The sequence below is a fragment of the Juglans microcarpa x Juglans regia genome, chromosome 6D, assembly GCF_004785595.1.
Source record: "Juglans microcarpa x Juglans regia isolate MS1-56 chromosome 6D, Jm3101_v1.0, whole genome shotgun sequence".
Classification (NCBI taxonomy): Eukaryota; Viridiplantae; Streptophyta; class Magnoliopsida; order Fagales; family Juglandaceae; genus Juglans; species Juglans microcarpa x Juglans regia.
Genome location: NC_054604.1, coordinates 9,738,063 through 9,749,521, shown reverse-complemented (window position 1 = coordinate 9,749,521; position 11,459 = coordinate 9,738,063). Strand labels below are relative to the sequence as shown.

Sequence of the window (11,459 nt, the reverse complement as noted above, 5' to 3'; positions counted from 1 at the left end):
ATGATAATCGATCGAGCTGGTGGTGTTTGCCACCAACATCAAGACCCTTAGATGGTCAATGCATGCATGCGGCCTCAATTTGAGAAGGTCTGCTCATGAGCGCTAGGATTCAATCTTTGGTCTAGGCACCAAACTGAACCGTAGGACTTGGTTTGCAGACCGATCTAGGGGCTCTCCACATCTTGATGTATCGTTGTTACATTTTTAGCAGCAAAACAAACGGAAAATTTTGGAAAAATGGATGCAGTTTTCGCACAAGGCATTTTCTTATAACAATGCATTAGAAACACCAATCCCCCTTACTTACAAAAGAAAAAGAAAAAAAAAAAAAAAAAAAAAACACCAAACCCCTTTATTCCATCCACTGTTTGAATTGCTCATTTTAGCATAATAACTGGAAATCTTAACCATCCCCCAACTACACTAAACACATTTAAGTGAAAAATTACACCCTCAACCCGCCAATATTGTGATTAGGACAAAAAACATAAGAGAAGATAAGGAAAAACATCCTAAATTTTGTTAGTTAACTATGGGGAGTGCATGTTATGGACGATATCAGCAGGAGGGATGAAGTAGTCCAGAGAAAGCCCCGGAACATTGTACACAACATCATCAATGGTCCAAACTTCTTCCATTCTTGTCCTACTATGTTGCTGGGACAACTCTCCAAATCGGAAAACTGTGGCAACGGACCTTCCTTGATGAGCAATTAGCACACCATCAACATCTCTGTAGTCACCAATGCTACTTCCAATGCTGATCTCCCAATACACAATTTCATTTTCTGGGGTTTGTACCCTGGTGAGGTGGGAATCCTCCAGGTATACAAGGAGGCCACTCTTTTGGCAAAAATAACCATACAATACATGCCTGATCACCTCAGCCGGGCCCTCACTTCTTTCCATGACAGCAGCTCGATCGGCGGACACTTTTAGTACAAAGCAGTCATCATGCCCAATTTGTTTCTCCCCCAAACACTGGGCATTAGCAAATAAGCTGGCTGTTGTTTTCGGATCTAGGCCCTGTATAAGATTCATGATAGAGCCAAAAAATAATTGAGTAAATGAACAGCACGATCTAAGCAATTCTAAGATGATTCATGATGATCTACACTTGCTTATGAATTTTTCAAGTTTATGATGGCATATTTAGCTGCCCTTTTATTTTTGGAAAAGAAAAAGAGTAATACTACTCCTCATTTTAATTTTTATCATGATCTCATAATGTATTATTAAATAATTAAAGATTATTTATTATATTTTATTTGTAAATCTATCATCTAATGTCCTGTCACATGATGAGAAGATGATGAAAAAAGAAATGATGAATATAAAATTATATTTAGTAAAGCTCCACGTACTTTTGTGATTCACTTTGAATTTCATAAATGTAAGAATTTCCCAAGCATGTCTTGAACTAAACTGTGTTAAAAAATTGATGTCCTATCTTGGAGGAAGGTAGAAAAAACAAGGTTGGATGTGACCATATAGAGTTTATACATCTGAACAAGCGGTATGCTGTAGCTCAATGTTTTCTTCAGTTATCGAAAAAAGAAAAGAAAAGAAGATTTCTGGGGTTTCTTTTTCTCTTTCACAGAAAAAACAAACGCATGAGAACAAGCAGATAAAAAGAAAGAAGAGGGAGGGGTGAGTGGGGGAAAAGACAGAAAAGAAAGGGTTATGATGCAATAAATGCGACATTATTAACTAAAGTTGCAAAAAGGAAAAGTTAAAGGGCAAAAGGATAATGTAGAATGCACTTTAGTAACAGTAAACGGCAATCCCAAGAGGACCAATAGTTATGCTCGATCACAGATGACGTCACCAAGATTATCACGTGCCAACTCCTAACTCAGAGTGTTCGGAAAAAGAAGCCCCGTGTGTAGGGTAAAGCATGGGACAGTTTCTCTATCATTGTCAGCCAAAATATACCATTTCTCGGGATTATGACTTTCTTCCTCAAATCTCTAATATTTTGTCCGGTAAAGAAATTTGAATACTCCATCGTATGCTTTGGTTGGACCCATAACATTAATCTCATCAACACACCACAACATCAAACTTTACCTAGATCAACTTTGACAACCTCTTTATCTTGTTTAAAGTATGTCAAAATTCAAAACATATCTATTGGAATGTGTCCGACATTCTTATTAGCAAGTTCTGTGTAAGTTAATGTTCCAAAATAGAAGGTTGTCCATCTTAGAAACACGACATTTCATCTATAAATGGCATGTCTCATTATGATCGATCTCGGGATTATTGACTGATGAGATACCAAATAAAAGTTATATTTCCAACTTGAGAAAATTTGATAATGATTCTAATAAATGATTCCGTGTTTCTCGATCGTAACACTATCAAGACCTCAAATTAGTGTAGAACTTCGACATAATTACAACCATTTTTAAGGATAATTAGATCATGCATGCATGCTTAATAAAACTTGTACACAAGTTATACCTGTATGATACGGCGCAGTGGGCGTTGGGGGCCTTTGGCTGCATGAGTGCCGAGCCAAGGTGAGTGCCTCCACACAATCTTCCCGTCACTACCGGCTATGACCTGATTCCCTCCCACCACCAGATCCAGAGACCACTTTCCGGGCAACATTTGCCAAAGTACAAAGCAGCCACTGTCCCCACTTCTTGTCCCCAAACTTTTCACATTTTTCCCCGACGAAACCTCCGTTTCACAACAAATCATCTTCACCATCCCTTTAGCGTACATGGTTTTTGCACACTTTCCTTGCTTCAGACATCCGGTCGCCGCCAGATATTGTTTTATGATATAGTTTGCAATGGAAGTTTCCTGTTTGATATCAACGAAAAGGGTTATGACATCTAACAGAAAAGAACAAAATGGAATAATATACAATATAGAAGAAACAAGATTAATATATGAACGTGATGTATATACCATAGGAATGTCTTTCATGTGGAGGCGATCAATGGGATCGTTGACAAGGGGAATTGGAGCCAGGGGACAGCCTAGGACACCAAGCAAGAGCTTTAAATCTTGCCTCTTGGCTTGAATGTTTCCATCCAAAGAACCAGAAAAACCATTTGCAGGAGAGGTTTTTGGTGTTCTAAACCATTCACGTATGACTTCCCAATGACTCTCTTTTTTATTCCCTTCTTCTTGGGTTTCGTTGTCAGGCCATTCCATGAGCGGCGTCAGTGGCTGCGGGACATACCACATCTGCTGTTTCCTTCGCATTTTGGAACTCATCCTAAGTACTGAAAACAGCAGACGAGAAGTAGTGCTTTAGTTATTGAAGGAGAAGATCAAGAAGAAGATAAGGGAATTGGGTGTTGAGGAGGGAGGAGTAGTGTGAAATAGAGGTCATGGTTTCTTTTTTGGGTCTAAAAAGAGAGAAGGGAGAGGGAGTGTTTAAGCATTGTGGGGAGAGACCAAAAAAAGGGACAGCTCATCTAAAAAGCCAACGGCTGAGATGATGGGAGAGTCTTAACAATGGGTACACTCGCATTTTGCATGTTGGGCTGTCTATTCTCTTTATTCTTCTTTTACAGAGGACGACAAAGACTCCTGTCGTTTTATCTTTATATGCATACTCTTAGAGCTACTCCAAGTAAGATAAAGAAAGGACCTCATGCATTCATCACCCTCTGATCTTTTTCATGACTCCAATTATATAGACCCTAATGCCCTTGTCCTTCTCTTTCTTCAGGGACGAATATCTTTCTGGGATAATGATCCCACGCGTCTCGGTTTTATTAGCAATACTACTGCCTTAATGATGATCCATTGGCACTAATTAATCAGTATTCTTTAATTTGCAACACAAAATCAAGCTAGAAGTGTGGCAGGTATAAAAAAAATTTATAAAAAAAATTAATATAATTTTATTATATAATACGTTAAATTTATTTTATAATAAAAATATATTTATAATTTAATGTATTACATTAAATTATATTAATTTATAATTTTATTTTTATAAAATCTCTTTATAACTAAAACATTTCTTAAATCAAATTAGTACTTAAAAGAGGATGGAACACGGCCATAAGGTCGGAAAATTGGAGAAAAAACAGTACATGGAGAAGCAAAATTAGTTTTATTAATATTTCACAGGATTAAATACAAAACTAGTTTATTTGGTCTGTCTTAAATATAGAATTCTTGAAGTTAGGGTACTACTAAAAGATTTTATTTATATATTTCATTACTATTCATTAATTTATTATTACTGCTCATCTATTTTTCATTATTATTCATTAATATTTAATATTATATAATTATTTTTTTACTATTATTCACAAAATATCTGAGATTACTTCCCTATTGAAACGCAACCTAAATCCTTAAGCAGATTTTAATATCCTAGTATACTTAAAATTATAATAATGATAGGGTTACTACTCTACCACTACTCATCTACTACTTTTTTTGTATTAGATATTTTTTTAATTTTTAATTTTACTTAATGATTAAGAAAGTGAGTATTAGTAAAGTTATATATTTTTTTAATTTTTTTTTAATGATTAAAGATGTTAAAAAAAATACTTTAAAAAAATAAAAATATTTGAAATATATTTAGATAGTAAATACGTAATAATAGAATAGTAAACCTATCACTATCCTTAAAATTAAGGACCATCAATCTATATAAATTACAAGGTATTCCTTACTTTTTTATTTATTTTAATCTTTTGGTTAATTTGGAATATGGAGGGGGTTATAATGGTCTATATATGTTAAAGTTGAAGCTGGATTGGTGGAAGGGGCTAGCTGCACCCACTTCCATGTGTTTTATTATTGATTTTATTGACTAGAGGGCACCCACTTCCATGTAGGACAAATCTACCAAATCTTCATTTTTTTTAGGTACTAAGTATGCTTTAATATATCGAATCCCAAGAGGAAGGGGAAGGGAAAAATTAAAAAAAAGGAATCACGCCTAGTTAGAATCTTTCCTTCGATATTGATTCTATGACCAATGGTCCCCAAAAATAATCAATAAAATTCAGCACCCAAGTGATGCCCACAGTCATATAAATCTGTCTGATCTATTAATATTTATATTAATAAAGATGATCAAAAGCATTAATATCCTTATAATTATTATAAATTTATTATTATTATTATTATTTAATAAGTAGTGTTGATTATTAGGAAAGTTTCTAAAGACTCTTTTGACTGTCGTCCATGTGGAATGTGAGGAGTAGTGTTGGATGTTAATTAATCAATGGAAGGTGGGCCGGCGGATGAGGTAGCAGCAGCAGCAGCAGCAAAGTGACAAAACGGTAGTATTAGTACTGTGTGGTGGTGGTGGTGGGTCGGCATCGGGGGAGAGTGAGTAGTGGATGATAGGCAGGCAGAAGTGGTACTATTGGTGGGTCATTTTGGTGAGAGATGAGTAGTACTGATCTTCAAAGCCAAGCACTAGTAAGTAAGTACTACTTATAATTTATTTGTTGCCCAAACGTACGTTGAAATGTGACTTTCATTAGTTGGGGGATGATATAATATATATATATATATATATATATAACTATAGTTATATATATAGTACTGCTAGGCTGCTGCCCAGCAGTGATCATTAGGCGTGCCATCTAGGCAAAATTCATCTTTTTTATTTTTTATTTTTTTATTTTCACATTTTTTTAATATTTTTATACATTTTAAAAAAATAAAAAAATATATCAATATACTCATAGTCATTTCCTTAATCAATAAACAAAAAAAAAATTAAATAAATTAAATACATAAGCGATCAAAATGAAGAGACAAAATGAGAAGACATACTAGCATTATTCATATATATCATGCATGATCTTTGTTTTGATTTGCATTATTAATGTTGTTTTGTTTTGTGTTTTCTTTTTGTTGTTCCTCTAAGCACATGTGTACGAGTTGCTTTTGGTAATTGGGGTCCTCATAAAAATGGCTAACCTATATATGTATATGTTTGCTAGACCATCACCATTTGTTATCTTTTGATCTTACCCTTGTTTCATTCTCCTTTTTCTTTTTGCCTTTTTTCTTCCCATGTCGCATCTTATTGTTAAAGTTAATTCCTATGTTATTCATGCGCGCTAAATAGGTAGCTTGAAATCCTAGTAAGTATCTCATAAGGTCTTAGGCTTTAGCTATAGGAATTGCCTTGATTGTATAAAGATAAACACCATTTGTGAAGTATCCAAAGCTTCGAGCTAAGAAGATATTAAAAAATGAAAAGTGCTTGCTACAGCCACATGAAATATATTTTATAAAAGTCATTCACAAATTGGCGTGCTTTCATGCAATACGTTAGATCTATTTTATAATAAAACTAACTTTACAATTTGCATGTTATATCAAACCGCGCCAGTTTGTAAGTTTATTATTGTGAAGTCTCTTTATAACTACAACAGTTCTCTTAAAAAATGTCGTAGTAAGGAGACTTTGACAGACTTATTAGAGTAGATTTACCCTCCACTTTTATATACTAAAATCAAATCCAGAGATAAGGCTAAGAAGAGATAATGTAAGTTGACCAAGACACTTACAAGAAAAGGGGTTCATAAGGCAAGTACAACTCAGCTACTTCAATAAAAGAAAGAGACATCTATAATAAAGAGATGAAATCTCCTCAGATGATGAGAGACTTTGGAGTACGAACAGAGACCCACAAATCTCCTCTCTTGAGGAGGATGGCATCTTCTCTAACCCTTAAAATTCTTAATTTTCTCAGTTGTATTGAGAGATAAGCGAGGCAATGAGAAACTGAAAAATCATCCACCATAGTGGATTTCACCCCCCAAATGACCTGTGGACGTAGCCTTTATATTGAACCATATAAATCTGTGTCTCTTTCTATATTTATATTTTATGTATTTATTTATTGTTCATTCCCATGGATGAACATACAAGCATCGTATTTATGTCCAAACCATTATTATGGGCTTTTTTACTACATCGTCGTGGCCAGAATCACCTCCATGGGTCGGGAATGACTATTTTCTCTCGTTCCAGTCCGTTGGACAAATTTATGCATCAACAGTTAGAGTCGTCTGTTGAATTGACTTATTCTCTACACTGGAAGTGCGAGAATAATGATTTCCTGGCTTATCATGAGATGGTCTTCGAAGGAAATAATTTTCCTTTCAATTTTTCGCCTGTTATTTTTATTTTATTACTATTGTTGATTCAAAAAGAGGGAAAGAGTGGGGCTACTATGCCGCCCCACTCTTATTGTTGGGCGTACGGCCCATCGTTTTTTTTTCTTTTTTTCACATTTTTTTAATACATTTAAATATTTTTAAAAAATAAAAAAAAATACACCAATACATTTAAAATCACTTCCTTAATCACTAAATAAAAAAAAAATTGTCAAGCGGTCAAATGGAACGGTAAGAGTGAGGCGGCATAATAGTATTTCTCAAGAGGGAAAATACTAGAGAATCATGTGCAGGATACACAACGTGCACTGTGCATGTGGGACGTGCACTATGCACATGGCACGTGCATGATATACATGAGGTATACACCATGCACGTATGACCTTCATTGTGCATTGGATGCACAGTGAGCATGATGGGTGCACATCACCATGCAGCTAGTGCCTCATGTTGGCAGGCATGAGAGCTAGGTAGGCTCGCCACCTCCTCTGCACTGCGAGAGCTAGGTAGGGTCACCACACTAGATGGCAAGGTGAAGGCGGCAGGACTTTTCCCGTCGTCCCTCACTTCCTCCCATGGCACAGGAGGACCTCATTAGCAAACATCGACCCGCTGTGAACTTTTGCTGCCTAAAGCCACCGATAGTACCGTTACATAGAGGGGGATACTAGAAACTGGTAGCAACAGTTTCTGTCACCGGTGGTGGGCCTAAAAAGGGTTAAGAGCTAGCAGGTAGACAGCCCGCCCGTCGTGCGCTTCCCCGTGATGTTGCAAGGAAGTTAGTAAGCACCGCTTCTAGCCCACCAACCTTTTCTGCGGCTACCATGACATCCTTCGCCCCCGACAAGCTCAAAACCATTGCACCCAACAAATGGCAGGCACCATCTTGCTTGTCAGCATTGTCTGACACCCCCCAGCTAGCAAGTCAAGCTTACCTGTCTTGCGATCTTCACAACGAGCAGCACCTTACAAAGTTATGGTGGTCAATGTGCAGCATCTTGTCACCTCCATGGCGGCCAGCAACTCACCAGCCTTAACTCGTGTAGCACCTCGCCAAGTTATGGCAACCAACGTGCAGCATCCCGCCACCCTCATGGAGGCAACAACTCACTAGCCTCACCCGTGCAGCACCTTGGCAAGTTATGGCGGCCAACGTGCAGCATCTCGCCACCCTTGTAGAGGACAAAAAGCACGCAGCGCTTGCTTGACACCAACGTTTCAAGCCACAAAGGTATTCAACCTTGTGGCAGGCAACAAGCACTTGGTGGGCAAGTCTTTGCCCACCACGATGAAACACACGGACGAGACCAATAAGTGAATGCTCACTGTAGCGGGCACGCCAAAACCCAAAACACAAGCACGAGGACGTGTGTAGCAGGAAAGAGTCTTGGATCCACGACAGTTGAGCCTCACACGACGGCATCGAACTCGTCGCCACGTGAGGCTAGGGATTGCCACCATTCCCAGAGGAAGGGCTGAAAGCTCTCCGCCATACTTGGAGTGGCGGACAAATATTCCTCATGCCACATGTGGCAGGTGCAGTGCAACTTGTATTGGGGGACGCACTTGTGCTATGGGACGATGAAAGGGCGGTGAAGTTTTTCCAGCCGTTCCTTACGAGCAGACCACCATCAACTTGGTCACATTACTACGACATGCACCTATTTCAAATTTTTGTACGTGAAGACATTTCCATAGGGATTATCAGTGCTAAGAACAACTATAGTGGCAATTTGTCATCTATAATAGCTTAATGGCTTCAAAATTGATCTCCCAACCCTGTTCAGATTGAAGGTCAGCATCAATGTAAAAACCCCAGTGGCGATGGGCCCACCATGATTACCGAAGGCCAGAACCAATTGATGGTTGAAACCTCGTTGGCCTAGCAAGTTAGACGCAACCAATGGTGTCCAGTGCCCAATCCATAAACCTCTGCATAGATGCAGCAAATAAATCATCTTCAGCATGATCATAACCACTACAAGACTTGCCTAGTCCCTCCCAAATAACAAAAGGACTGTTTAGTCCTCAAGCCTCGCTCGAGCACTACAGAAATCAAATGCCCACAAGACATCACACCACTTGGTGGTGTGGAATTTATTTCACACATTTTCTTAGTCCTAATTGTTTTGACTCAGAGTATTTAGTATGTTTCTTAACTTGTTTGTCTAGAATTTTAGGTGTCTTTTACATTTATTTAATTTTTGAAAATTCTTGACATTTTGTAGATATACAATTATTTAATTAGGTTAAAATTGGGCTGACATGAAGAGACAGAATTTGGGCTAGACCTAGAGAACAAATCCTAGTTGGGTTGCTTTAGTCAAAACAGAACACTATTCGGTTTTTGGGTTCTAACTGGAGCTACAAACCTCGGTTTCAGGTGTTGTTTGACTTGCTGGAAAGCTAAGACATAGGTCTAAAACTTTTATGAGAGTCTGAAACCCAATTCTGCCATTTTAAAGTTCAGAACTTAGCAAAAATGGAGAAGTCCAAATCTGTCCAGAAAATTATTGCAGCCTAGATCCTGTTTCAGTTTTCAACCTATATTTCAACCTATATCTAGAGTTCTAGAAGTCAAAATAAAACAAACCCACGTGCGTTGGAAAGGTAAGAATGAGATATAAAACTTTCGTGAAGGGCCAAACTCTAAACTATGTTGTTTTGATGCTCTAAATCTAGATTTTAGCAGCAGATATGGGGGAAAATTTTTTTAAATTTGAAAGCAAAATTGGTTTGAATTGTTTGGATGGCCTGCAGTTCTTACTGATCAAAGATAAGATGCTAAAATTGAAAAAAGAAGGAAGTGGACTTTAAAAAACTAGAGGAAATAATGAAAAAGAAACAAGGGTTTGAAGGAGGAGCTATAATTCAGAGAGGAAGAACGAAGCTCATGATTTCTGCAATTAAATAGGTTTGTTTTCATTCTCTAACTTTTAGTTGTTGAATTGTTATTAAGGATGTTGAATTTGAATTTATGTTGGCGAAATAATTGGATTATTTTATTATTTATGATTTGCTAGTTTTCTTATTCTAGGGTTAGGATGTAGTTATTGAATTTTGGATATGATTTGAGTATGACTGTAATGAATACCCTTAATTAATTACAATTGGATGATTTTTGTTTTCATTCTTACAATTTACTAGCCATGAATTGCATGGTTAAGATGTTGAATGAAGTAACAAAAGTTTAAGTTCAATATTAGTTTGTGAATTCATCAAACCTTGGTAGTGTAGTTTAGAAATAAATTCACACGCTTGTGACCTACATTCAAGAATTCCACAGTGCATAATGAATTTATTTTAATTTATGTGATCACGACAATAGACATAGGATTAATATAAGTATAGGTGTTATACCTTGAAAGAGGATATCACATAAAAAAAAAATGGTCATTGTAATTAGTAAAACATTAATGCAATCAACCAGATTTAAACTCATTGAAGGCATTCAATTGATGAAATTCAAGCCCCGGGAACCTTTCATATTTGATTTTTCAAGTTAAGAATTTGCAGTCAATCACATCAATTTGAGATCGTCCAAAATAATATAGGAAATTTTATAAATTGGTACTTGAATATCCTCCTTGTGGAAATGATAATCATTTTACCTTGTTCTACTTGTCACGACCCATGCACTTGTAGTAAAGTCTAAAGACCATCAAGGCACTATTGCCGAGGATGATTATTTTCAATATTAATACAAATAAATTCCTATATTAATTTAGACTATATTGTTCTGTTTTGTTATTCGTTTAAACTGGCCCCACCCTCTTGAGGCCAAATTTCATCAAGTTTTTAAGCTGTTTGTCAATTTACGTTTTATGTATTTAGGGTATGCTACATAATTGTGAGCTAATTGACCTTTTTGATCCAGAAATTGAGAGAACCCTATGTGCACTAAGGAGAAAATAAAGACTAGAGCTAGAGCAAAAACAAGCAGTAGCCATGGCAGATAACCAGAATCAGAGGGTGTTGCGTGACTATGTCATGCCGAATGTCAACGGTGCTCAACCCAGCATTGTGAGACCTACAGTCAATGTTAATAATTTTGAGATTAAGTCTGGTCTCATCCAAATGGTGCAGCAAGAGCAATTTGGTGGAGGACTTGCTAAGGATCCACATGCACCTTGCCAATTTCTTAGAGATTTGTGATACAATTAATATGAATGGAGTTAGTGATGATGCTATTCAATTTTGACTTTTTCCATTTTCTATAAAGGATAAAGCCAAGGCCTAGTTGAATTCTATAGTGCCTAACTCTTTCACCACTTGGAATGCCTTGTCATAAGGTTTTCCAAATAAGTATTTTCCCCCACGTAAGACTACC

The 11,459-nt window shown here is 36.8% G+C and overlaps 1 protein-coding gene across 1 annotated transcript; it reads right to left on the bottom strand.

The window, feature by feature from the left end:
* Positions 1-332: 332 nt before the first annotated feature.
* On the bottom strand, positions 333-3,435 carry LOC121235998. Its single transcript, XM_041132478.1, has 3 exons — positions 2,922-3,435; positions 2,466-2,813; positions 333-1,025 (listed from the first exon to the last, which is right to left on the bottom strand). Exons 1-3 carry the CDS (start codon positions 3,231-3,233, stop codon positions 531-533), a joined length of 1,155 nt encoding a protein of 384 aa, XP_040988412.1. The 5' UTR covers positions 3,234-3,435; the 3' UTR covers positions 333-530.
* Between the last annotated feature and the right edge of the window lie 8,024 nt (positions 3,436-11,459).

Coding starts and splice junctions, on each gene's coding strand:
- LOC121235998 (XM_041132478.1), bottom strand. CDS start 3,233: ATGAGTTCCAAAATGCGAAGGAAACAGCAGATGTGGTATGTCCCGCAG. Junction 2,814..2,921: donor ACATGAAAGACATTCCTATG/GTATATACATCA, acceptor GATATCAAACAG/GAAACTTCCATTGCAAACTA. Junction 1,026..2,465: donor CACTGCGCCGTATCATACAG/GTATAACTTGTG, acceptor AATCTTATACAG/GGCCTAGATCCGAAAACAAC.